The 27,056-nt window shown below is 55.3% G+C and overlaps 1 protein-coding gene across 1 annotated transcript; it reads right to left on the bottom strand.

The window, feature by feature from the left end:
- Window positions 1-27,056, bottom strand: C3 (complement C3). The gene is made up of 41 exons (XM_059251945.1): window positions 26,937-27,056; window positions 25,413-25,602; window positions 24,637-24,799; window positions 24,476-24,546; window positions 23,699-23,793; window positions 23,522-23,604; window positions 23,321-23,411; window positions 23,131-23,233; window positions 22,802-22,928; window positions 22,572-22,687; window positions 22,343-22,489; window positions 21,694-21,903; window positions 20,940-21,146; window positions 20,440-20,598; window positions 20,098-20,227; window positions 19,456-19,530; window positions 19,089-19,289; window positions 18,370-18,478; window positions 17,880-17,965; window positions 17,048-17,190; window positions 16,411-16,623; window positions 15,426-15,492; window positions 15,242-15,328; window positions 13,783-13,986; window positions 13,113-13,188; window positions 12,673-12,832; window positions 11,787-11,885; window positions 9,488-9,644; window positions 8,584-8,747; window positions 7,164-7,322; window positions 6,600-6,659; window positions 6,402-6,492; window positions 6,234-6,285; window positions 5,054-5,141; window positions 4,877-4,966; window positions 3,421-3,526; window positions 2,856-2,945; window positions 2,574-2,657; window positions 496-579; window positions 281-416; window positions 1-182 (listed from the first exon to the last, which is right to left on the bottom strand). Exons 1-41 carry the CDS (start codon window positions 27,011-27,013, stop codon window positions 41-43), a joined length of 4,992 nt encoding a protein of 1,663 aa, XP_059107928.1. The 5' UTR covers window positions 27,014-27,056; the 3' UTR covers window positions 1-40.

Below are 27,056 nucleotides of genomic sequence, written 5' to 3'. Positions count from 1 at the left end.
TGAAATACAACTGAAGATTTATTGGTGGGCGGGGCTGTGGTCAGTTGGGGCAGCCATAGACCACCATGTTCTCTGTGAACGTCCCCAGATTCTCACACTGTTGCTGGTTTTCCTCATCCTGGCATTCATCAGCCTCGGGCCAGAGCTCCACCCACGTGTCCTTCCCGATGATGTAGCTGGTGCTGGGGAAGGGAGAGCAGGTGAGGGCGGGCTCCTGCGGCAGTGGGTGGGGCTAGAGGGGGCAGCCACACGCATGCACATGCGCAGAATGGGCACTTACTTAGGCTTTTCTCCCCAGAGGTCCGAGGACTGGCCCCACATAAGGTACTGCTTCCCTTTCTGCAGCTTCAGGGCTTGTCTGCACTTGATGTGGCTGATGAACCTGCGTTCCTGCCCTGCCTGCACCTCATCTGAGCCTGTGGAGCAGGGAAGGGGAAGCTGAGCCCCCGCAGAGGGAGAGGGGTTGGGGAGGTGGGAAGACAGAGGGCTAGGTACCTGACTTGATGACCTGCTGGATGGTCATGATGTACTCGTCAAAATCATCCGACAGCTCCGTCGTGACTAGTTTGGTCTTGTACACTGTGTGGGGGAGGGGCAGTGAGGGTCATGAGCAGGGTTGGCCATGGGGCTCTCACCAGCACATGCCCCCGACCATGTGACTCCCCCACCTACAAGCAGAGACAGGCTGAGTCAGAGCCACTGATACTTCAGTCTGTCGCGTCCCAGGAACACACACAACCAGCAGCCATGCCCAGACTCACTCATGTACTCAGTCACGGCTACCTGTGAGTGTTACAGCTGCCTACAGGCACAGCCATCCATGGTAAAGTTTCCTGTGACTGAGGGTACGGGCTACTCCGGGCCACAGAAGCACGTGCACATTCACAGCCACACATACCATGCACACGATTAGCATTATAGGCAAGGAGTCATATACACAGAGGCAGCTGTTCTCGGCACAGTCGCCCCCAATGACAGCGCCATGCAACCGTGGCAACCTGCAAAATCACACCACACACATGATTAGAGCCAGTAAGGACATGTCGTGTAAGGACAGTCATTTTCATGATGGATGTAACTGCTGTCCAAAGCCACTCTTGAGCACTGCAAACACACAGCCACGCAAAGTCACAACTGTCACCATAACACACGTCCGGCTCACACTCAGCCATGCGCAGTTACAGTCACCCACAGCTACAGGCGCGCGCGTGTGTGTGTGTGTGTGTGTGTGTGTATGAACATGTTCACATGTTATCACAGCATCAGTTGTCAGCTTCACAAACCTGGGAAGAGGGAACCTCGGCTGAGGAGCTGTCTCCGTCAGCTTGGCCTGTGGCCGTGTCTCTGGGGCATTTTCTTGATTGCTAACTGATAAGGAGTGTCCAACCCACTGTGGGCAGCGCCATCTCTAGGCAGGCGGGCCCGGGCTGTGTAGAAAGGCAACTAAGCAGGCCAGGAGGGAGGGGCATTAGGACGCAGCTTCCCTCTGCGGTCTCCAGTTCAGTTCCTCCCTTGATGACCCACTGTGAGCTGTAAAATGAAATAAACCCTTCCCTCCCCAGGTCGCTTTAGGTCAGCGTTTATCACTGAGAGGCCAATTGGAACACACGTGTACGTGTGTGTGTGTGTGTGTGTGTGTGTGTGTGTGTGTGTGTGTGTGTAGGTCAGAGGTCCATTTGATGCACATGTTGGTTGCACACGTTTGTGCGTGTGAGTGCAGCATCCTCAGAAGCCAGAAGAGGGTATCGGATCTCCCGGAGCTGATATCACAAGCATCTGATGTGGAGTGTTCTAACACATGGAGCCAGCTCTCCAGCCAGCTCCATTCCTCGTGTTTTTTGAGACAGGACCTTACTGAAACCTTGAACTCATTGGTACAGCTAGGCTGGCCCTGAGAACCTCCTGGCTCTGCCTCCCCAGTGCTCACGTTAGGGACATGTGCCACTGTGCTGAGATTTTTACCCAGGTGCTGGGGATCAAATCCAGGACCTCCCGCTTGGGCACGCGGAGCCATACCGACTGAATTATCCCATCCACAGCTCCACATAACCATGGTTATGTATTACAGCCTCCTGGCCAACCCCACCCATAGCCACACCCACCTTCTCTCACTTGCTAGCCCCTACTCAGGCCACTGACTCCCTACTATTTAGCTACGCCCTTGTCATTGAAACCTCAGGTTCTGGAAGAAGGGCCCTTAAGACTCAGGAAATAAATGAAACTTACAAGGTCCACAGGGCCCCTCCCAGAGGTTATAAAAGTCATTCATGCTCCTGCGAGGAACCCCTCACTCCAGCTTTAATGAGTAACCCCAGTAACTCACTGGTTCAGCAAGCAGGACTTAGGGGGTCTGTGCCCTATCTGGGGTGAATGTCTCCCCAGGAAACATCACACAACACAGATCACGCACGGCCCTTCACGGCACATCTACACGTGTTCCAAACGCAACAGTCACACACAGCCAGAGCCCGACGGAACACAGGCACCTGCTGTTTCCTGCCAGTCACACACCGTCACACCACCCCATCGCTCACTCCACACGGTGTGACGGAGCCGGCAGAAGCCACACTCACCGTAGTCTACTCCAGGCTCGCAAGCCTTTTCCAGCCGTTCCTTCTCACTGACCTTCTCCTGTGCCTGGTGCATGAAGCAGTTTTCTGTGGGGTGGGGTGACACAGGCTCTTGAGTCCCTCTGTCTGCGTTGGGGCTGGCCCCAGAGGGAACACCTATCCTACTCCATGTCCCCTGAGTGAGGCTTTCAGCCGCACGCGCGCGCGTGCGCCCCCCACGGGAGTGGAGAGGTTGTGTCGATGTGTCCAGGCCCGGTCCACCCTTCACGCCCTCCTGGTACCCACCCTCAGCACAGCGGCACATTTCATTGTGGCAGAGCTTGCTCAGCATTCCATCCTCCTTATCCAGATGGTAAAACCGGGTGCAGGATTCCTCTGTGGGGAGAAGTGATAGGAAGAGGTCAGAGGGCCAGGGACTCCACCCCAGAGACCACGCCTGCGGGGAATTGCCCAGTGAGTGAGTCCCTTCAGCCCTGAGATGCTAGGTCCCCAACCCCGGACCCCTGTGACACTCAGACCCCAGGTTTTCTGTTCTTTTGGCCCTTCAGACTGTAATGTCTTGAGACCTCCATCTAGAGCCCTGAGATGCTCAGATGTCAAAACTGTAGGTCCCTGGAATTCTCAGGCCCTCCCAGCCTCTAGGTGTCTTGGCTCCTCAAACCCCAACCTGCAAATCCTTGGACCCTGCGTCTCCCAATTCTCCAATTCCTAGGACTCAAAGAGCCTCAGCATAGGGACCCCCAGGGCCCCCAATGTTTTCATCTTTGGTGCTGCCAGAACTGATACTCAGATCTCCGGGTTCCTTGAACACGCGGAACACTCAACACCCAGCCCTGAGTTGGCTGCTCACCCAGGTTGTAATAGGAGTAGACCTTGACCGAGCCGGGCTGGATAAGTCCCACATTAAAGAACTGGTGAACTTTGAAAGACAGACATTCTTCTTCCGAGTGTGAGATCTGAGGGGAAGGGTGGAGCTGGTCAGTGAGTGTCACAGAGGAAGCCCAGGACACAGTCCTGGCGTTTGGAGCCATTGTGAAGAAACTGAGGGACCAGGCATGTTCTAAGAACAGCGGATCTCAACCTGTGGGTTGCAACCCCTTTGGGGGTTGAACAACCCTTTCACAGGGGCCACCTCAAACCATCAGAAAGTGCCGATATTTACATTATGACCCACAACCCTGATAAATTACAGTTATGAAGTAGCAATGAAGGAGATGTTATCGTTGGAGGTCTCTATAACACGAGGACGTGCATTAGGACGTGGTGTCAGGAAGGTTGAGAACCACTGCTCTGGAAGGTGTGGGGCGGACCAGCAAGGAGGAAGGAGCAGTCATGGACTCTGACTTCCTTTTCCATCGCGCTTGGGGCCAGACCGCTTGCCGCCTCACTCTGCGTTAGAGGTACCCCGGTGACGGAGCTCTGGCCGCTGGCCACTGTCTACCTGCTGCTGTTTGTTCTGACTTCTCTTCGTTCCGACCACAATACGGTGGCATTAAGCAGACCGAACCTTTAAGGGAGATAACTGGGCCATAGGGGGTCACCTCCGGAGGGGATTAGTGCCTGTCTGGAGGAGCGGGCCAGCTCTCAGTGGAGCAAATTGGTTACCGTCATGTAGGTCATTATAAAAAGGAGCGCGATTCCTGGACTTCTCTTGGCCCTGCCTGCACTCTGGCCTTTCTCTTGCACGCTCTCCCGCCATCTGCCCGAGGCTTTTGTGAGAGGCTAAATAGTTGGGATCAACCAGTCCTGGGCTGTTATTTTCCAACCATTTGCACTTAACATCTCTCTCTCTGTCACGCCACCTCAGGTGTTTTGTTAGAGCAATCTGAGGGACGCTCTGACAGTGCTCAGGAAAACATCGCCGATAGCCAGGTCTGGTGACATACCTCTATAACTCCACCCTCAGGAGGAGGAAGCAGGGCGATTGTGAGTTTGGGGCCAGTTCAGGCTACATGGAGAGACCCTGCCATTCACAATCAAACTCATGCACAGTTAGTTCACTTTCCTGACGCGGCTGCTGCAAACTCAAAGGTCATCCCCGGGGTGGGAGACCCACTCGTGGAAGGAGTTCGGGTCCCGGATCATGCAGCAGAGGACTCTCTCATCTCCCACACCAGTTGGACTGTGGGGAGAGCAGGGGCAGCTCGGAGTCGGTCACCTCATTTTACAAACTCTGATCATCTCATAGCACGGCTCCTGTACTCCCAAGCCTGTGGCTAGCCTGAGCTACCATCATGACGGAGGGAAAAACTCAGCTGGGAAGGGACAGGAAGGGAGACATGGAAGCCTCCCTGGGACAGCAGTACCTTTTCTAGGTAGATGATGAGGGTGTTCTTGGTGGAGAACTCTTTGTTCAGTTCGTACTTGGAGATGTACCTGTCCACTCCGCGGCTCAGCTGGGGAAGAGCAGAGCTGGTGAGAACCACTCCTCATCTCCTCTCTGGACCTCAGACTCCCTGCACCCCAGACCCAAGCCTCCCTACCAGTTCCAGGTCGTCTGTGTCCGGCATAAATCCAGTCATCATGGAGATGTCCAGGATGGACATGGTTGCATCCACATCTCCCAGGTACCTGCACATGGCAGAAAAAAAAGGCTGTCAGCTTTCGGGCTGGGGTCAGCACCCAGGGCCAGTGTCTGGATGAGGGGTCTCACTGGGACCCAGGCTCTTGCTTTCCACCCAGCACTGAAGAGGGGTTTGGTTTGGGAAACACTTGTCTGAGCGTAATGTAAGTGGACACAGCCAGGTGTGGCGGTCCATGCTGCCTCAGCACTTGGGAGGCTGAGGTGGGAGCTAGCCTGGGCTACTTAGTGAGTTATCCCAGGGCTGGTGTGGCAGTGTGGAGGATATGTGTGTAGTGTGGATGCTGGTGTGTCAGTGTGGAGGGCTGGTGTGTCAGTGTGGATGCTGGTGTGTCAGTGTGGATGCTGGTGTGTCAGTGTGGATGCTGGTGTGGCAGTGTGGATGCTGGTGTGTCAGTGTGGAGGGCTGGTGTGGCAGTGTGGAGAGCTGGTGTGGCAGTGTGGAGGGCTGGTGTGTCAGTGTGGAGGGCTGGTGTGGCAGTGTGGAGAGCTGGTGTGGCAGTGTGGATGCTGGTGTGGCAGTGTGGATGCTGGTGTGTCAGTGTGGATGCTGGTGTGTCAGTGTGGAGAGCTGGTGTGTCAGTGTGGAGAGCTGGTGTGGCAGTGTGGATGCTGGTGTGGCAGTGAGCTCCAACTTGAATTCAATCCCCAGACCCCACATGGTAAAAACCCCACATGGTGAAAAGAGAAAACCAACTCCTGCAGTTTCTTCTGACCTCTGAATGTAAGCTGTGGCATGAAAAAATGCACACACACTCTCACATACACACGTGTACACACACACACACACACACACACTCACACAGTCACGGAAAGAAGAAACTGGCTGGCAGAGATGATCACATAATAAGAAAAGTAAACATTGCCCTGGCAGTGAAGTCTGAATGTCATATCATGGCGCTCTAGGAGAGAAGCCGGAGGGAATGTGAACCTTGGGGTTATGTGAGAGATGTGCTGTGTGGCCGGAGGGAATTCCAGCTTGCCGGCATGAACGAAGAAGTGCTGTTAACAGGGGAGACGGACCGAGGATGCAGCTCAGGGAGGGATTGACCAGGATGAGCCCCAAGGACTCCCATCCTCACCTGGTGCAGATGTTAAGGACCATAGTATTCTCGGCACCCTGGGGCTTCTTGGCTACAATCAGAAACAGAAAGATGGGAGAAGGTATCTTTGGATCCTGGTTCAGGAGGAGGGCAGGGATGGGAAGGGGTGGGGCCAGAAGGTGATGGAAGGGTCTTTATTCCACTCACCTGTATCAGGGGCTGGTGTTGTGGTGACTCTAAGGTCAAACTTCTTGCAGGTGACTTTGCTTTTGACTTTGGCATGATACACTGTCACCACCTGGTCAGAGGAGACAGAGTCCCACAGGAGCCTAGGATGACCGAGGACAGGGAGAGGGGGACAGGAGAGAGCGGTGGGCCCAGCAGGTGTGGGTTCCCTTTCCTTACCGACAGCGTGCCCTGGCCTTTTCCTTTGGCTGTTAGAGAGAAGGCTTCGTTTTGCTTGGTCTACATGGAGTTGGGGAAGAGAAGAAGGGTGTTAACGGCCAGCTTCAGGACCACAGCGGTGGCTCAGTAGGCAAGGTGCTTGCCTTATAAACGTGAGAACCTGGGTTTGATCCCAAGAATCCATGTAAAACAAGCCAGGCATGGGCTTGAGACCCCAGCACAGGGGAGGCGGAGAGAGGGGGATCCTTGGGGCCTGCTGACTAGCCAGCCTAGTCTATTTGGTGAGTGTTAGCCCAGCGAGAGACTCTGTCTTGACACACAAGGTGAACAGCATTGTGAGGAATGACATTGAAGGTTGTCCTCTGGCCTCACACACACACACACACACACACACACACACACACAAAATGTTCCCACACCTGTACACAGGCATGCACACACGTGAGTGCACATACAAGGCCAGCTGCCCCTGGCTCTGATGGCTCTGGCAGGCATCTGACCTCTCTCCTGCAGCCCTGGCTGTACAGAAGGTGGAAGCGAGGGAGGTGAGGGGTGAGGCTGTACCTCTTCTGATCGTAGGAGGCCGCCAGTTTCCCAGAGCAGGCGAAACTTGGTTGGGGTGCTGCGGCTGGGGAGGTGGAAGGACACATCCATGTTCAAGTCCTGGTGGTTGGGGACGTCTGTCTGGTATTGGGCCAAGGCTTGGAATACCATGAAGGTGGCCTAGAGCCCATGGGATAGAAAGATGGTTAGCTTTGTATTCTAATTGGTGGTTAGGACATGCTGGGGAGAGATAATGATATATGGATCAGAATTATGGCATCAGCACCACACACAGAACCTGCAAAGATAAAGTTAGAAACGGGTGGATGTCCCAGAGCTCTGTGTGTGAGAAGGTCAGGCCAGGGCTGGTCATTAGTCAGTCTGTGGCCTAGAACCCACCAGAGTGTGAAGAGAACAGTGGAGGTCACTGGATACTGAAGGCCTGTCTAGAATTCTCTAAGGAAGCAAGATTTTGTTCAGAAGTTACCAATGCTGAAAACATGCCAGGATCTATCAGAAAATCCAAGTGTAAGACTGAAGGTCTAGAACCTCTAGACCCATCAAGAGGAAGGCGTCTTAGACTTGGGCTTAGGAGGCCAGGAATTAGTCTAGAACCATCTCAGGAACTGGAGTGTGGAGGCACCAAACTCTAAAGTGATACTGAGGACGGAACTCAATTGAGAAGTGATTGACAGCCCATGAGAAAGAAAGATCAAGCTTGAGCCTGAGCTTGCCCTAGTTGCCAAAGTCACCATCTGGAAAGCTCTAGAGGAAGATGCACCGGGCAGTACCCTTGTGTAGATGAGAACTGATATAGAATATACCAACGACAAAAAGGTGATAGTAAGAGTCTGGGTGGAACTGGAATCTTGGTCTAGAACTCACAGATATGAAAGTGTGCCATTTGAGAACCCAGCAGAATATAGAATGTGATCTGGAACCCACATGTGAAAGAGAGGGACACTGGGAGTCCCCTGGAGTGAAGGAAATAATCTAGAACCCTGCAGTGATAAGGGGACATTGGGAGTCTAGTGAAACCATGAACCCACACATGAGAGAGGGGGACACTGGGAGCCTAGTCAAATTGAGACCATATTCTAGAACCTTCCCGTGATGGAGGGGGGCATTAAGATCCTGATGGAACTAGAAACATGACCTAGAACCCTCCAGTTAGGGTGACATTGGGGGAGCCTAGGAACATGATCTAGACCATTTTGATGAGAATGGGGGAATATTGGGAGCCTAGCAGAATGAAGAATATAATGTAGAACCCTCCAGCAAGCAAGGGCACCATTGGAAGCCTGGTGGAACAAGGCACGTGATGTGGTTTCTCTGCTTGCCTGCAGTCTCCCACACTGCTCGGACAGGGGAGCTGCATGCCTGGGTCTTGGGTCTCCTCCGGGAGACCTGGGAGGCAAGGGCGGCGCTGGAGGCCACTTGCCTGTGTGGAGCCGTAGCCGCCCCCGTAGTATCTCTGCTCGTTGAGCCAGCGGACCACAGGAGGCACCGAGTCGAAGTCCTTCAGTATCAGCAGGGCCAGGAGGGCATAGGATGTGGCCTCCACGTTGTAGAGCTGCTGGCCAGGCTCCTCCCAGCGGTTCCGATCTGCACAGGGGACACCCCAGCCCCTCATCCACTGCCTGTGCAGTCTGAGAGTGGTCCAGGAGCTAGCTTGCCCCGTGCCCGGGTGGCCATGTTTATGGTCAGCATCCTTGTGCTCGGTGTGGATTGTCAATTTGAGGGACAATCCCCTGGCCTTGCCAGCGGGGGCTCATCCTGACTGTGTGAACTGAGGTGGGAGGACCCATCGTGACTGTGGGTAGGAATATTACAGGACTGTGTAAGATGGAGACATGAACCCAGCACTAGCAGGCTTACATCCACCATGCTTCCTGATTAGCTCTCACTGCCTTGACTTCCCAGCTGGGATGCACTGCCCTCTTGACTGTGAGCTGAAATGAAACCTTCCTCCCTGGAGTTGCTGTCATTGGGGTATTTTACAACAGAAACAGGAAAAGAAATGAAGGCCGTCTCCAGCCACCAGCTCCCGACTCTTCTTTGGACTTGGATGCCCAGTGTAAGGTTGAATGAAAGATGCCCCAGGCCTCTTGTGTGGTTTACATTGAAGAGTCAACAGACTGACGGACTGAGTGCAGCTCCGTGTGGGGCCATCCACCCCATCCCTCAGCTAAGAACCATGCATCTGGGCTCAGTGTGTGTGTCCAGGACACTTCCTCAACCCTTAGCCATGCACCCTTCCCCTTGAGGTGACCCTCACCCCCCACACCCCTTCTCCTTGAGGTGACCCTCAACCCACCCACACACCCCTTGAGGTGTCCCCTTACCTTTGGCTGTGTTCAGGAACTTGGTGACGTAAGGTTCCTCCAGTTTTCCCATCAGGGCCAGGGCATACGCAGCAATGGCCACTGTGTATGGTCTCTGCAGGTTCAGGTAACTGGCTTCGATGTACTCTCCTGCCTTGTTAATGCTCCCGGGAAGGCTCTGTGAGGGACAACAATTGGGATTTCACAAGCATGACTTCTGGGCCACCAGGATAGGATCTGCCTTGTGGGGCTCCCCTGTATTTGACGTGTTTGGCTTTAAGAGTTCCCAGGTTGTTGGGGCCACTGTGTGGCACCTCTGTGCTGAATCTGTCTGTACATTAGGGGTGTGCAGGAGTGTGGGACTGTGGGTTCTTGAGTGGGTGACCCCTGCTTCATCACAATGGTGGATTATGGTCCTGTAAATACTCCCCTAGGGCTTATCACTAAAATAAATAAATAAAATGTCCCAAATTGGCATAAGCTAGAAACCAGATTCAGCAGTCAGTCTAATCCTATGCCAGATGGCCTCCCCATCACTATCGCCATCATCATGGCCTCCCCATCACTATCGCCATCATCATGGCCTCCTCCATCACTGTCGCCATCATCATGGCCTCCTCCATCGCTATCACCATCATCATGGCCTCCTCCATCGCTATCACCATCATCATGGCCTCCTCCATTGCTATCGCCATCATCATGGCCTCCTCTATCGCTATCACCATCATCATGGCCTCCTCCATCACTATCGCCATCAGCATGGCCTCCCCATCACTATCGCCATCATCATGGCCTCCTCCATCACTGTCGCCATCATCATGGCCTCCCCATCACTATCGCCATCATCATGGTCTCCCCATCACTATCGCCATCATCATGGCCTCCTCCATCACTATCGCCATCATCATGGCCTCCTCCACCACTATCGCCATCATCATGGCCTCCTCCATCACTATCGCCATCATCATGGCCTCCTCCATCACTATCGCCATCATCATGGCCTCCTCCATCACTATTGCCATCAGCATGGCCTCCTCCATCACTATCACCATCATCATGGCCTCCTCCATCACTATCGCCATCATCATGGCCTCCTCCATCACTGTCGCCATCATCATGGCCTCCTCCATCACTATCACCATCAGCATGGCCTCCTCCATCGCTATCGCCATCAGCATGGCCTCCTCCATCGCTATCGCCATCATCATGGCCTCCTCCATCACTATCGCCATCATCACACCGTCAGGGGCTCGTCATTTATTCGTTTATTGAACTTGGATGTGCAGCTATTTGCTCTGAGCTGAAACATTCCTTCCAAGAGGGTGGGGATGGCTCATAGAACTCAAAAAGACAAAGAGAGACTTAGGGGCTCGGAAGGCTCCCAAAACGCGCAAGTGCTCAGGACTCTCATGAGAGGCACAAGACACACCATGTCCCTCCCGATGGCTACAGATGCAGTAAGCAATCGCTGGGGTAGGGAGTCTCTTTGCTGGGCCTGCCCACGATTCCGCAGGGGACTCTAGGCATGAGCTTTTGTGACTCATTACCCACGGTGAGGTGGGCCTTTTGGCAATTCAGCTCCCCATGCCCCCATAAGTGACCCAATAAATTGATGTTCCACAAGCTGAACTGGGGCTCGTTTCCTTGGTCTGTCATTGGCCACTGTCTAGGGCCATAGACGTTTCTTTGGGTCTCCCCAGGAAAAGTCACATGTCAGACTTCATGGAAAGCCCTGAGGTCACAACGATGCACAACAGGTGTCATGGTTTTTCGCAAGATCATCTAGATAGAAGCTGAGAGGGCCAAACCCCCCAGCTCAAGGCAACAACTGCTCCTCCCCTGGTTAGCTTCAGGGGAGCCTAAGAGGGGAACCTCAGAGGGTGAACTGCCTAGGTCAGATCGACCTCTGCTCATGTCTGGGGCGGGGGATTCTCTTCATTGGTAATAGATGTGGGAGCGCCATTGTGGGCAGCACCATCCCTAGGCAGGTGGTCCTGAAGTGTCCCAGCAAGCTAGCCAAGGTACGAGCCTTCCACTGAGGCAGCGAGCAGCATCGTTTCCTCGGCCGTGAAGGGGATGAGTTCGCTGGTCCGAGGTAACATTGTGTGGAGCAGCAAACATGCCTGCCTTTGAGTCCCTGCCTCGACTTCCCCCAGGGATGTCTACACTGTGGAGCTATAAGCGGAAAGAAACCCTTCTCTCCCTCAGGTTGCTTTCTGTCAGAGTGTTTGATCACGGCGGCGACAGGGAAGAAGTAAGAGCACCCCTCCCCACAGCTTGGGTGGGTGGCGGGATGGAGGGCTGCTGACAGGATACTCACGTTGATCTGCCCCTCACAGATTTCTCTGGCTTCCTGCAGTGCGATGAGAACGAAGGCTGTGAGGGACACATCGGCCTCCTTGGCGTTCTTTAATCCACCCTGTGATGAGGAGAAGTGGGTCTTTTTGTGTCCCTACCTGGCTACCGTGTACCCTGAAGACTTGCGGAGTCTGGGCTTGGCTCCCCGCTCTAGGGTGAATCAGTTGAATTGTTTGTTCGTTCTGTGTGTCACCGGGGTCCCTGTACTGCTGCCCCAAGTGTAATGGCTGAGGAAAAGCACACATGGCTATCCCTCACAGGGTTTCTTGTCCAACAGGGAGGATGGACATGAGTCAGTCAGCGGCGCCACAGACGGACAAGTGCTCCTTGATGTGTGGTGGGGCCAACCCCCGACACGTCCACAGTAAATGCAAACGATCATGAGTGGAAACACTTAGTAGGAGCTGGAAAGATGGATGGTCCAAGCCTGAGCAACAGAGGTTGATGTCCCAGAACTCACATTAATATATCTATCTGGGTGTGGTGGCATGTGCTTGTGTAGGCAGAGACAGCCAACCCTCTGGAGCTCAGGGACCGGCTAGCCTAGCCTACTTGGTGAGCCTTGGGAGAGTGAGACCCCATCTTTAAAAAAAAGGTGGACGGCCCTTGAAGACAGACACCCAAGGCTGACCTCTGCAAGGCTGACCTCTGGTCCCAAGCACAGTACCATACATGTCCCTCCCGTGGCGGGCTCTGTCAGCCTCTGATTCTTGCAACACTTTGGTGTTTTACAACTTTGTTTGCCGGCCCCCACCTCCACTAAGTGATCAGGCAGATGGAGTGGTGCTCTTTCCTCTCCATCTCAGGACCCTCTACCCATCTCGGTCTGGAATCCCTCCGCCTCTTACAATCATTTCTTGGTGAATCACGGGTCCGTCCTCCTGAAAGACACCGTCCGGCTTCTGTTTCTCCAAAATTAGCCATTTAACAGCCCCACACAGGACTTGAGAGTCGATGGCGATGAGGTTGGCCGCCAGAGCAAAGACCTTGACCACGTAGGCGGTCAGCCTGAGGGCGGGGGTTAGGTGGACACCAGATGTGAACCAATCGGCTTTTGGAAACAGAGAATGACATCCACACCCACCAATGAGCAGAGGGGCGACCGAGCCCCTCTGGGTTTTTCATCTCAAAGCCCATGAAGCTGGTGCATAAAGGCGTCTAAGGCTCACTCAGTTCTGCAGCCTTGACTGTGGACAGGGAGGGACCAGACCACTCTTGGTGGGGACTCAGGCTTTGCTCAGGTGGGTGTCGGGGTGTTGTGGGTGCCACGCTGAGCATCTGTCCTTACCAGGTGCTGGGTGGCCGGTTGTTGAAGGCAGCATAGGCAAAGCTGGGCTGTTTGAAGGCCAGTTGCTGAGTGTACCCTGTGCAGAATAGACAGGATCACCAAAGGGAGGGGTGGGCTGGGGCTGGGCTGACTAGGTGGGCAGTGGGTGCCCCGAAGGCAGGACAAAGACGCCACCTATGTGAGGTGGAATGAGGGTTCAAAGAGTGTGGGACCGGGATCCTGGGGAGGGGGAGTGGGCTTTAAAGGAGGGCTTGGAGAGGAAGCTGAGAAAGGGGGGACAGCGTGGGGTGTAGGTGGGTGGGAGCATGGTGGGGGAGGGTCTCACTAAGGAGAGTGGGAGCAGGGGTGCTGTATGGAATGGGCAAGTGTGGAGAGAGGAAGGAGCGGCCAAGCAGGGCACGGATTCTGGAAAGAGGACTCAGTCTGGGTCCCAGGATCAGATAGAAGGCAAATCATCCCTGTAGGACATGCAGGGAGGGGAGGGGTTTGGAGAAGATGTAGGGTCTCCGGAGGGGGGTGGGGTTCGCGAGATTGAGGGGGGGGGCCCTCTGGAGGAGGGGCGGGGCTTGTGAGGTTGAGGAGGGGGCCTCTGGAGGAAGGGCGGGGCTTCTGAGGAGGGGAGGAGCCTTTGGAGGAGGAGCTGGTTTGGGGGTTTCCAGAGCAGGCCCACCTTTCCTGATGAGCTCCAGGGACTGCTGCCTCTTCTCCAGGCCAAACTTCTCCCACTGTTCCGTCTGGTCTAGGTAGTGTACCGCGATGACTGTGGGTGTCATGCCAATCATGTTCTGCTCCCCACAGCCTGAGGGGGTCACGATCAGGTGTTTCAGCCGCTCCGCATCCACTGCGTCCTCGGCCATCTGAACCACTGGGGTCCCTGCAGCCGAGGGTGGAGGAAAAAAGTTCTGTTCAAGCCGGTCTCTGACCAGAGGAAGCCTAGAGCTTGGGGACTGCAGGAGGGCGAGTCCTATGTAGGTTTAGGGGGAGGTTGTACCCCATCTTGGACATTGAATTTCACCTTTAATTAAAATAATGGCAGTAGCCATGGACAGCTGTGGCTTAGAATTCATCGCTACTGTCTCTTGGAGAACTCCACATAGCATCTCATTTAACGCCCCAACCGCTTTAGAGTTAGGTACTGTCTCTTGCTCTGTGTGGTAGCTTGTCTGAGAGGTGCAACACCCCCTTCTTGCTCTTCCTGGATCCACGCAAGAAGGGCAGATCCTCTGCACTTGGCCGGTGTGGCTTCTCATGAACTATCTTTACCAGCAAATGCTATTTGCTAAACTAAGTTCTGCAGGAGGCTCCTGCAGGCTGACCCAAGCCGCACTGTTCCAGATGAAGTGGGGGTTGGAAGTGCTATGGGTCAATCCTCACAGCAAACAAGGCAGAGAGTGTCTGTGGTGTTTGAATGAGCATGGCCCCCAGGGGCTCATATATTTGAATGTTTGGTGCCCAGTTAGTGGAACTGTTTGGGAAGGATTAGGAGGTGTGGCCTTGTTGGAGGAGGTGTGTCACTGGGGTGGGCTTTGGGGTTTCAAAAGCACAGAGCAGGCCTGGTCTCTCTCCTTCCTCTGCCTGTGGATCAGGATGTAGCTCTCAGCTACTGCTCCAGCACCATGCCTGCCTGCTCCCTGCCGTAAAGATCACAGACTAAGAATTGCCGTGGTCAGTGTCTCATCACAGCTATAGAACAGTGACTAAGACAGTATCATTGCCCTCATTTTTCACAGGGGGAAACTGAGGCACAGGAAGGCATTATGTTAAGAAATGAGTCCCGGGCTGGAGAGATGGCTCAGAGGTTAAGAGCACTGACTGCTCTTCCAAAGGTCCTGAGTTCAATTCCCAGCAACCACATGGTGGCTCACAACCATCTGTAATGAGATCTGGTGCCCTCTTCTGGCCTGCAGTCACATATGCTGTACACATAATAAATAAATCTTTAAAAAAAAAAAAGAAAAAAAAAAAAAAAGAAATGAGTCCCAGGTCAACCAACTTGAAATGGCAGAATTGAGATCCAAATCCTGCATCCTGGTCCAGGTCTTCCCCCTCCGAGAGATGGAGCTCTGTTCGTAGCTCCCAGCTACTCTGACCCCTGCCCAGACCCTCACACCAGGGAAGAGGCATCATACCTTGCAGGAGAATTCTGGTCTCCGAGTCTGTGTCTGGCACTTGGTCACTGAGGTCTGCGGCGGGCACATCCTCCCTCTGCACTCCCCCTGCAGGATGAGTGTGGAAGAGACTTGGGTAGTACCAGCTCCCCCTGCCCCTTTCCTGGTGCCCTACACCACCCTGCCCACTCTGCCTGCCTCTCACCTTGACCTAGGCGCTCTGGATCCAGTGTACGGACAGCCACGGTTTTGTTGACTCTCATACCTTCCGGCTGTGAAGGAGGGTGGATAAAACAACAAGAGATACATGGATGGTGAACAGGACGCTGTTCGGAGAATGACCCCCTCAGAGGACTTCGCCTCTTCTCCCTGTGTGACCTCTCTGTGTCTCAACTTCTTCTGAGGAGGAGGGGATACAAACACCTACCTTACACTCTTGTGTGCATGTGTGTGAGAGTGTGGATGCATGAGTGTGCATGTATGTGAGTGTAAGGTGTACATGTTGTTTGCATATGTGTGAGTATATATACACATATGCATGTGTTTGGGAGTGTGCATGTATGTGTGAGTGTGTGTGTGTGTGTGTGTGTGTGTGTGTGTGTGTGCATGCCTCTGTGTGTGCATGTGTGTGACTGAAGTGTGCATGTGTGTATGTATAGTGTGTGTGCATGTGTGTGTACACATGTGCACGTATTGTGTGAGTGTGCATGCATGTGTGAGTATGTGCAAATGTGTGTGCATGTGTGTGTTGAATGTGTGCAAGCATGTGAAAGTGTCAATGCCATATGTCTTCTTCTATCCCTATCTTTTGGGACGGAGTCTCTCGACGAGTCAGCCACTTCCTCTGGCATCTATCTGGGGGCTGAGGACCTGCACTCAGGTCCTCGTGCCTATACTGCAATCGCTTTGCCAGGGGAGCCTCTCCCTGGGACCTTTTAACTTTTTCAAACCGGAGACAAGTTCTCATTAAGTTACCCCTGCTGCTCTCAAATTCATGATCCTCTTGTCCCGACCTCCCCAGTGCTCGGACGACAGGTCGTACCCTACTGAGGACAGAGCCCAGAGCTTCGCCCCGGCCAGCTCTAATCTCTGTGACACCTGGGCCCTAAGATGATCCCTGGTGTCTCCGAGCCCAGGTCAACAGCAGGGAGAGCTGAGGGCAGGGACAGCAGATGCCCCCGAGGACTCACCACAACCTTCAGTGTCTTCTTGACACCATCGCTGATGAAGTGGCCAAAGACAGCAGCCTTGACCTCCACCTCCTGGAGGCCGATCTTCAAGGGGACAAGGACATATGGAATGGCCACGGAGGACTTGGGAAGGATTTCGATGGTCTGGTAGTAGCGCTTCTTGGCAGTGGCCAGGCTGCAGAAGGCTGGGTTGTGCAACAGCTCCACCCTCACCTACAGGGAGGGAGGACCAGGGCAGGTGAGGGAGGACCAGGACAGGTGAGGGAGGACCAGGGCAGGTGAGGGAGGACCAGGACAGGTGAGGGAGGACCAGGGCAGGTGAGGGAGGACCAGGACAGGTGAGGGAGGACCAGGACAGGTGAGGGAGGACCAGGGCAGGTGAGGGAGGACCAGGGCAGGTGAGGGAGGACCAGGACAGGTGAGGGAGGACCAGGACAGGTGAGGGAGGACCAGGGCAGGTGAGGGAGGACCAGGGCAGGTGAGGGAGGACCAGGACAGGTGAGGGAGGACCAGGGCAGGTGAGGAGGGACCAGGGCAGGTGAGGGTGGGGCCGGTGCAGGGTAAGTGAGGGAGGGTAGGGCAGGCAAAGGTGGGTTCGTGGGTCCTGTTGAACCTCCCAGCTCTGGCTTGCTCCCACCTTAAGTTTCTCATGCTCATGGTAGTTGAACAGCACAGCTCTTATCTCCACCTGCTCATTGCGCACCACAGAGTAGGGTAGCCTCAGGTCAATGAAGAAGTCCTGCACCACTGTGATCTCATAGGGGTCCGCCACACAGATTCCTGTGGGCAGAGAGCAGTGTGAAGGGTCCAGGTGGGAGGGCTGTGCAGGGAGGCCTAGCCAGGCTCCTGGTTCAAGTTCCCTTGATGGCCATGGCTGATCCCATTCACAGAAAGGTAGAGACTAAACACACACATGTGACTAACAAACCCCAGATGTGGTGGTATTACAGCCAGTTGTACCCAGCCTCTATGTGTTTACATGTACACATGTGTGCACAGGTGCACGTGCCTGAGGAGGCCAGAGGTCGACACTGGGTGTTGTCTTCAATTGCTCCTCCACCTTAATTAATTTTATGTAAGTGCACATGTATCTCTGTTTGTGTGCATCTCAGTGCAGTACCCATAGGAGCCAGAAGAGGGCATCAGATCACCTGGAACTTCGGGCAGTTGTAAGCTGCCTGAAGTGAGTGCGGGGAACCAAACCCTAGTCCTCTGCAAGACTAGCAAATGCTTTTAACCACTGAGCTCCCCTGGCCCTCTACCTTATTTTTTGACACAGGGTTTCTTATGGACCCTGGAGCTCATTGATTGGCTAGGCTGGCTGACCAGGAAGCCCAGCGGCCCTCCTGTTCCTGCCTCCCCAGCACCCGGACGCCCTGCCTATGTTGGATCTGCAGACGGAGCTTGGGTTCTTATGCTCACAGGGCAAGCTCTTCACCTCTGAGCCACCTCCCCAGCCCCTCCCTTACCTTTCTTGTCTGACAAGCTCACTGCCAGAATCTCCCAGGTGGTGATGGAGTCTTTGAGAAAAATGTTCATGACCTTCGTGGAGATTCTGGGTGGGGCAGAAATTTAAATTTTAAGTAGTAAGATCTACCAGGATGGAGAAGGGTGTGGAGGTGGGGACCCCTGGGGACGTTAGAGAGGAGCTTTGGGTTGCACCTGTGGACCTCCATGGTGACTCCAGAGGAGACAGGAAGTTGGCAGGTGCATGCCAATCATATGTAAAAGAGCTTGTTGGAGGGATGCTCTCTGCCATCAGGCAGGAATGTAGACTGGGGGTGTCCTAGACTCACCTGCCTTTTAAAACATGTATTTACTGTGTGTGTGAGAGAGAGTGTGTGGCCTCCTGTCCTAACCCCATGTAGAGGTCGGGGACAACTTGTGGGAGTTGGTTCTCTCCTTCCACCATGTCAGTCTTGTGGCTAACACCTTTACCCACTGACCATGGAGCCATACCCATTCTTCTCCGGTTCCTTCAGCTCCTCTATGGTCCACAACCAGCTCTCTGGAAATTGGCTTCGAGAGATGATATCTTCTTCGGGAATTATGTCTTCATCCATGTCACCTGAGGATGGGTAGATGTGGTTTGGAAAAAGACCCACTTTGAGGCAGGGCCCTTGCATACATTTCTGAGTTACATAAACGCATTCACCCTGGGGTGAGGGTGAATGCATTTACATAAATGCAGACGCACTGGGGATTTGTGGGGAGTCCTCTCTCCATTCAGGAAATAAAAACTAAAAATCGTGTTCTACAGATGTGTTGGCATCAAGATGAGCATCATACAAGCTGGTTGGGAACTCACTAGGTAGCCCAGGCTGGCCTGGGACCTACAGTAATCCTCTTGCCTCAGTCTCCCAAGTGTGCAATGACAGGCATGTGCCACCATACCTAGTTGCGATGTGGAGTGATTGTAGAACTTCTCTTCATTTGCTGAAGATGCATTGGCTTGTGGGATGGGGGCAAAGGCCAGTACGAGGACACCCTGGGCCCCCTCACTGCCTTCCCTTACTTCCTCTTCCTTCCTATGAAGCCCAGATGGCCTCCGCCCTCCTCCTGCTGTCTTCCCAGGGTTCAGGGCTGGGGCCACAGGCTTTGGGCCACTCTCCCAGCAGACAGGTGCAGCCACCCCATCGCTAGACAGCTGAGCCCTTCCCCTTTGGGGTGCCACTCACTCCTGGCCAGGCCCAGGACTTGGTCTCGCTGGTGCTTCCGGCGAAGCTCGGTGATGTAGTTGCAGCAGTCTATGAAAGCCTTCACGCAGTTCTCCCCCTGGGTGATGAAGCGTGCCCGGCGCTGGCAGGTGAACCTCATAGGGATATCCCGCATGCCGTCCTCACAACACTTCCGCAGACCCTTGTCTGTGTACTGACCCGCTGTGGGAGGCCCAAACCCGGCGTCAGCCTTAGCCATCAGGAGAGGATCAGACCAAACTCCAGGGAGAACTTCCCTGGGGTAGGGCAAGGGAGGCAACCCTCCCTTCCTCCCGTGGGATTCTAACAGGATGGAGTGGGTGATGCGTGGAGACGGTGTCCGTCTAACCTTTGTCCATCCTCCTTTCCATCAACTGTACCGAGCGGCGGCGGCGGTGGGCAGCTGGCTTGGCACACTCAAGATCTGAGGGAGGGACAGGCGTGAGGTGGGTGAGGCCAGGGTGTGATTGCACCCTTGTTTGCAGTAGACGAGACTGAGGCTCAGGGAGCACCAGTGGAGGCCGACAAAAGAGCTCAGTGGGTAGAGGGGCTTGCTGCTAATCCCGATGACCTGGGTTTGATCCCCAGGACCCGCATGGTGGAAGGTGAGAACTGACTGGTGTGAGCTATCTTCTGACCTCCATATGCATGCTGTGGGGTGAGTGCACACACACACACACACACACACACACACACACACACACACTCTCCTGCGCACACACATACACACTTGTGTACACATATGCACATCAGCATGCACACCCATGCACATGTGTGCATGCACACACACACACACACACACACACACACACACACACACCACTTCCATTAAATGCAATTAAAAACTAATTTAAAACAAAACAGGCATGGCAGGTGCTGCTGTGGAGGAAGGTGAGATTCAGTTTCCTGCTCTCGGGGTCCTGCTCCTATATGGGCATCTGGGGGTGGAGGCATGTCCCTCCCTGTGTCCACCCCTGGTCCCTTTTCTCACCTACTCTCTGATCAGTCTGCAGGCCTTGGCTTGTCTTGAAGGCCAGGCCTGCATCCATGAAGACGCCCGCATAGTCCTTCCCGCTGCCTGGGGTGCAGCCTATGTCTGCCTTCTCCACCACGTCCCAGATCTGCAAGTGGGGTGAGATGGGGTGGGTGGCGGGGTTTGCGGGGAGAGGCCAGGTGAGCAGAGCCTCATCCAATCCACGATGAAGATCAACCCGGCCGTCCCCATCCCTCCTACCCTCACATCCAGCCCCTGACGGAATCCCAGCCCAGCCTCTCGCGCCCACCCCACCCTCGTTTTCCCCGACTCTGCTCCACTTCGGGCTCAGGTACTCACCTTGCTCTGGGTGAGTTTGTTCTTCTTGTTCAGCACAAACACGCCCTTATCCACGGCCACCAGCCCCACTCGGGCCCCCTGGTTTCCCTCGATCCTGAGTGTCGTTTGCTGCCCAGGGGCGGGCTGTCGGTTATCTCTGTGGTCACCCTTCACCACCAGCTGTAGGGAGGTTGGGGAAGCAAGATGGATGGGTCAACCCTGGAAGGACCACAGAGAGAGAGAGAGAGAGGAGACAGAGAGAGAGAGGAGGGAGGAGGGGGGTGCAGAGTGGAGGGGGGAGACAAGCAAAAGTAAGAGAGGTGAGGAGAGAGTTGGAAATAGGAGAGAGAAGAGGGGATGCAAATGGTGGTGGGGGGCGGAGCAAAAGCAGGCAGAGGTCAGAGTTCCAGGCCCAGCCTAGTCCACATAATGAGCTTCAGGACAGTCAGGGCTATATAGTGAGCCTATGTCTCAAAGAAAGGAAAGAGGGGAAGAGAGATGGGGGTGGGGGCACGACTCACCGTGCCTACACAGGAATCCTTTACATCCACCCACACAGAGTCGGCCACCACCTCCCTCTGGCCACTGGCTCCAATCAGGGTGTAGTAAGCCACCAGGCGGAAGGAAGGGATGAAATCTGGGGTGATGGGCAGGGACAAGACCACCAGGTCCTGGCCAGGCTCCCGAACCTGGCGGCCTGCCATCAGTAGCTTCCCCTTGTTCATAACCTGGAGGGACAATGGGCTGGCATGAGAATCAGGGGGAGGCTACATGGAATGGGTAAGGAAGACCCCAGGGCCAGGCAGGGATCCTGAGGATGGGTAGGGTAGACCCCAGGTCTGGGTAGAGATCCTTAGGATGGGTAGGGTAGACCCCAGGGCTGGGTAGAGACCCTTAGGATGGGTAGGGGAGACCCCAGGGCTGGGCAGGGATCCTTAGGATGGGTAGGGGAGACCCCAGGGCTGGGCAGGGATCCTTAGGATGGGTAGGGGAGACCCCAGGGCTGGGCAGAGATCCTTAGGATGAGTAGGGTAGACCCCAAGGCTGGGTAGAGATCCTTAGGATGGGTAGGGTAGACCCCAGGGCTGGGCAGGGATCCTTAGGATGGGTAGGGTAGACCCCAGGGCTGGGTAGAGATCCTTAGGATGGGTAGGGGAGACCCCAGGGCTGGGCAGAGATCCTTAGGATGGGTAGGGGAGACCCTGGGGCCTGGCAGGGATCCCTAGGATGCTGGCAAGTCATGTGGGGGAGCTGAGGCTTCTGGTGACCACAGACCAGGTAGGTGTAGTAGCGGATCTTGGCCTCTTGGCCGGGGTCTGTGCGAAGGTGGAAGTTGACATTGAGGTTGTCCCCTGGCTTGAGCTCCACACGAGACACTGAAAGGTGTAGATAGTTGTTGGAATTGTGCATAGTGCTGTAGGGCTGCGCCTTCATGGTGTTGCTGGCCTGTCGTGCCTCCGGAATGCCTTCCTTCTTGGTGCGCACCTAAGTCGGGAAAGAGGGAGGCATGCTGATTCCCAGAGCTGCCCAGGTGATAGTTAATACTGACTGCAGCTTGACAGCATCTAGAATCAATCAGGGGATGAGCTCTGACCGTGCCAGTGAGGGGGTTTCTAGGTGAGGTTGAATGGGAAGACTCACTCTATGTGTGGGTGGCACCGTCCTCCCCTGAGCTAGAGGACTGGACTGAATAAAAAGGAGAAGGCGAGCCGAGTGCCAGCGTTCACCTCTGCCGATACGTGAACAGCGGCTTCAAGCTCCTGCCTCGGTGCCTGCCCAGCCATGACAAACTCTAGCCTCATGCCGGTTTTGGTTACAGCAACGTGGGACCCTCTGGGTGACCCACAGAACCCATCGGGAAGCCATCAGTGCCCCAAGTATTTCCCTGGCTGTGGAGACTAGGGCCTGAGTTCTGGACACTCACGGTGATGGTCAGGGCATTGCGATTGTTGGGCGTGTTGATGCTCAGCTTGGCTACACCATCGTCCTGGGTGAGAGCCTGCGCATCAGATCCCTGAGTGACTACCGGCACTCGGCGGGCTGGAGAGCCGTCGGGGTTGGTCACGAACACCTGTGGACAGAGGCAGAAGGGTCAGGTGGCGTGGTCGGAGTGACTGAAACTGAAGTGAAGATCCACTGGCCGTGGGTCTTACCATGAGGTCGAAGGGCATGGCTGGCTTGAAGAATTTGGGCGTCTTGGTGAAGTGGATCTCATATGGCGAGGTGACAATTGGGATCCCAGTGCACTCTGCCTCTACCATGTCACTGCCTGAGGGGATGGATGGTAACAGTAAGGGCAGGCTCCCCAGCAGCCCTTCAGGGCCAGGCCTCCTGGCTTAGGCTGGCCTTGCTACCTGGCCTCCTTCATCAGAGCAGGCCTCACCTGAGTGCAGGATGACAGTGACAGAGGCGTACAGGGACTTCCCCACCAGGGCATCAGCGTTGGAAGGCTGTACCCCATCCAGCAACACCTGTCGCTTCAGCATTGCCTCCCCCAAACCGTCCTCGATCTGCAGAGGATAGGGGAGCGTGAAGGAGGGGAGAAGGTCCCCAAGAGAGGAGCTGGGAAGGGGAAGGGCTCAGAATGGGTGGCTAGGTTCAGCCAAGTGTGGGACTGGGAGGGGCTAAGAGGTGGGAGGGGCCAAGGGGAGGGGGCGTGGCCTCAGAGGGAGAGACGGAGGTTCCAGGCTGTCACAGGGCTGGGACAGTTACCACCACGCGCTGGAGAGACTGGGCCAGAGAAAACTTCTTATCGCCATCCTGGACCCCAAAGATCACGAAGGCCGTCCCGTCCACATCCTTCCCGTACAGAAACCTGCGAGGCAAGGAGACGTGGGGTCCCGAAGACCTCTCTGGCTGTGGCTGAAGACCCATCCCCTCCGTGCATCACACCCACCCTCACCTGGCCGTGATGGAAATTTCCAGGCCCTTCGGGTCATCGATGTAATAAAATTTCTCTTCAGGCTTCACCAGAACCTCAAAACTGGGCAGCACTGGGGTGGGGTGGGATGATGGCAAAGATGGTGTCGGCAGGGCTGCCCGGGCAGCACAGGGACAGTGGCCTCGTCCTTACCCGGACTCCATCAGGCCCCCCAGGACTTACCATACTCCTTCACCTCAAACTCTGCGGTGAAGTTCTGCTGTGGTGAGTGTTCGTAGAAGGCTCGGATCTTCCACTGCCCCATGCTGCAGGAAGATGAGGAGTTTGGCCGGGCCTCCAAGCACCTCCCCATCCCTCTCCAGGGACAGGGGAGTCCTGTTCCCGGAGACCCAGACATACTTGACCAGCTCTGGAATGGTCCAAGACAAAGGTAAGATGCCATACTGGTTGTGGGAAGACAGAGTGTCTCTCTTGATGGGCACGCCATCAGGGGTCTGTAAAGAGTCAGGAAAGGCATATGGGATATAGCCACTCTTAAGAGGCCCAACCACACCATCTCCTATGTCTACTGAGGCGGCAGGCAGTTAAGAACACAGACCTTGGTCACTCGGCCTAGGTTCAAATCCCTACTGTGCCACTTAGAAGCTGTGTGGTCTCAGGCAAATGGCTCAACCTCTCTGTGCTGTGCATTCCCTGTATGTTTCGATAAAGGGTCCTGACCTCACTGGCTTAGGACATAGTTCATACAGCAAATGCCTGGACATTTAGAAGATCAGAGGTGGCGTGTGTGTGTGTGTGTGTGTGTGTGTGTGTGTTTAGCAGAGGGAGGGAGGGACAGAGAGGGAGGGGGCACGCAGGGAGGAAACTGGGCAGAATGAGCTGGGCCTTGTGCCCTGCAAAGAAGACCTGGGCCTTGACCCTGAAGAGGTGGGAGCTACTGACTCAGGCTTCCACAGCGGCCTCTACCAGGCAGAACAGACTACACGGGATTACCACTAACGCTCATCCCAATCTTCAGATGGGGAAACTGAGGCCCAGCGAGTTTCTTTGGAGTCAGATTGCTGGGTCTCTGACCCTCCTAGGGGTCTTCCCAGGCCTCTGGTTTCTCTGCACGGGCCGTGCTGTGTAGCCATTTGCCCCTTTCCGGGGGTCTCTGGGAAGCTCAGTAGCTGGTACCTCAATGGTGACGACGACTGTCCGGGCCACAGGCAGCAGATTGTTGTCCACAGTGAAGATCCGGTACAGGACTGGAGGATGTGAGGGGGACGGGCAGAGTTAGACCTCAGGCTCTGGCAGGGCCTCCCAGCCCCGGGTGGGCACTCACCCACACCACTTACCCGTGGAGCCCGGGGTGTAGATGGTCTTGTCTGTCTGGATGAAGAGGTACCCGCTCTGGAAGCTCACCAGCACCGCTTTCTCCACCATCACTGTGCCGAAGCTCGCCACCACTGTCACATACTTGTGCCCCTTGTTCGGCTGGAACTCCTTACTGGCTGGAATCTACACATGGGCCAGGGGGGCAGTCAGGAGCCGGCTGCAGGGTGTGGTGAGAGTAATCCCTGTGCCTTCGGGCCTCCTCTGTGCCCCTTCCCTGGGAGGGGCGGGGACTGGGAGGGGCGGGGACTGGGAGGGGCGGGGACTGGGAGGGGCGGGGATTCAGAGGGGAGAGCCTCAGAGGGGAGGGGATTCGGAGAAGAGGGGACTCAGAGGGGCGGGGCTTCAGAGGGGAGGGGACTCAGAGGGGCGGGGACTCAGAGGAGAGGGGACTCAGAGGGGAGGGGACTCAGAGGAGAGGGGACTCAGAGGGGCGGGGATTCGGAGGGGAGGGGACTCAGAGGGGCGGGGACTCAGAGGGGAGGGGACTCAGAGGGGCGGGGATTCAGAGGTGAGAGCCTCAGAGGGGCGGGGACTTGGAGGGGCGGGGACTCAGAGGGGAGGGGACTCAGAGGGGAGGGGACTCAGAAGGGAGGGGACTCAGAGGGGAGGGGCTCGGGGAGGTGGGGATACAGGGGAGGGCCTCAGGGAGCAAGAGACTCAGAGGGGAGGGGTCCCGAGGGGAGGGGACTCAGGCTAGACCAAAGGGGCTGTGGCTGTCTGTAGCTCCCTTCCCCACCTTTATGGTGACTCTGCTCAGGTGTCCCGTGGCGTCTGTCAGCACCGTCTTCTCGCTGGTCAGCACCTGCTTCTTCAGGAAGTCGTGCACGGTGACTGTGACTGGGACATCACCCTGTGCCTCATGGGCCTCCACCACGACGGTCTCTTCACTCTCCAGCCGCAGGACATTGGGGGTGATGATGGAATAACTGTCCAAGAAATATGGGAGCAGATGTCACCTCCAGGCCGGAGACTTCAGCCCGAGTCCGTCAGTGCCTGGTCGGCCCAGTCACTGGTTCTGGAGGGCTCCCGGTGCTAGCTGCCAGAGCAGATGCCTGGATCCACGTTCCTGCCTCGGTGCCATTACATCCCTCTCCATGTGGGAGGTACATAACCATGGCCCACTCTCCCTCGACCAGACCACCGGAAGCTGGCTTTCCCTGGTTTCAGCACTGGGAACCACTCATGCAGAGCAAGTGCTCTGTCACCAAACTACACCTAACCTCTTTTTCTTCTATTTGGAGAAAGCGGCTCGCTGAGTTGACCAGGCTAGCCCTGAACTCATTCTGTAGACCAAGCTTTCCTAGAATGTGCATGCCTTCTGCCTCGGCCCCCAGAGTAGCTGGGAAGACAGGCCTTAGTCACCAGGCCCAATCTGAGCTTGGCTTTTGAGTCTACACAGTCAAGGGCTGCAGACCCCAACAATCCCCCAAACCTCAAACTCACCATTGCCTAAACCATGAGACATCACAGACACCCCAAAACTACAGACTTTCTGTTTTATTATTAGGCGCCCCAATGCTACAATATGGGGGTTCCATGACCATGAGACTGTAAACACTCTGACACAAAAAGCAGGCCAAATTCTGTTTGTGTGCACATGCTCATTCACATGCTCTTAACTGTGTGAGTGTGTGTGTGTGCGTGCATGTGTGTGTGTGTGTGCGCGTGTGTGTATGTGTGCGTGCATGTGTATGTGTGTGTGCGTGCATGTGTGTGTGTGTGCGTGTGTATGTGTGTGTGTGTGCGTGCGCACGCGCGCGCGCATGCGTGTGTGTGTGTGTGTGTGTGTGTGTGTGTGTGTGTGTGTGTGTGTAGGCCAGAGGAGGATATCAGATATTCTGTTCTCTCACCCACACATTATTCTATCAAGCCAAGGTCCTGTTTCTGAACCTGGCGCTGGGCTGGCAGCCAGCAACCCCCAGCTATCCTGTCTCCGGCCCCACAGTGTGGGGTTACAGGCACTGAGGCCACTCCTGGCTTTTCCGTGGGTGCTGGGAGTTTGGACAAGGTTCATGTTCATATAGCAAGAGTTCTTACCCACTGAACGGTCTTCCAGCCCCCCCCCCCCAGCGCAAATTCTTAACACCCCTATCTCTTACCCTCCCCCCACAAAGCCACACTCACCCAGATACCTCAGAAATTCTACAAGAAACTGCACCCTGCATGTAAGAACCCCTCCTTACCCTGCATGTAAGAACCCCTCCTTACCCTGCATGGAAGAACCCCTCCTTACCCTGCACGGAAGAAGGTAACTACTTACAAGGGGCTCCCCAGAGCCAGGGGACAGCCCGCCAGCAGCAGCAGCAGCAGCAGCTGGGGCCCTGAAGCCGGTGCCATAGTGAAGGAGAAGGGTGGAGGGAGTGAGGGAGTGAGGGGCAGG

This window comes from Peromyscus eremicus, unplaced genomic scaffold (assembly GCF_949786415.1).
Source record: "Peromyscus eremicus unplaced genomic scaffold, PerEre_H2_v1 PerEre#2#chr22_unloc_1, whole genome shotgun sequence".
NCBI lineage: Eukaryota > Metazoa > Chordata > Mammalia > Rodentia > Cricetidae > Peromyscus > Peromyscus eremicus.
This window is presented reverse-complemented; position numbering and strand designations above follow the sequence as displayed.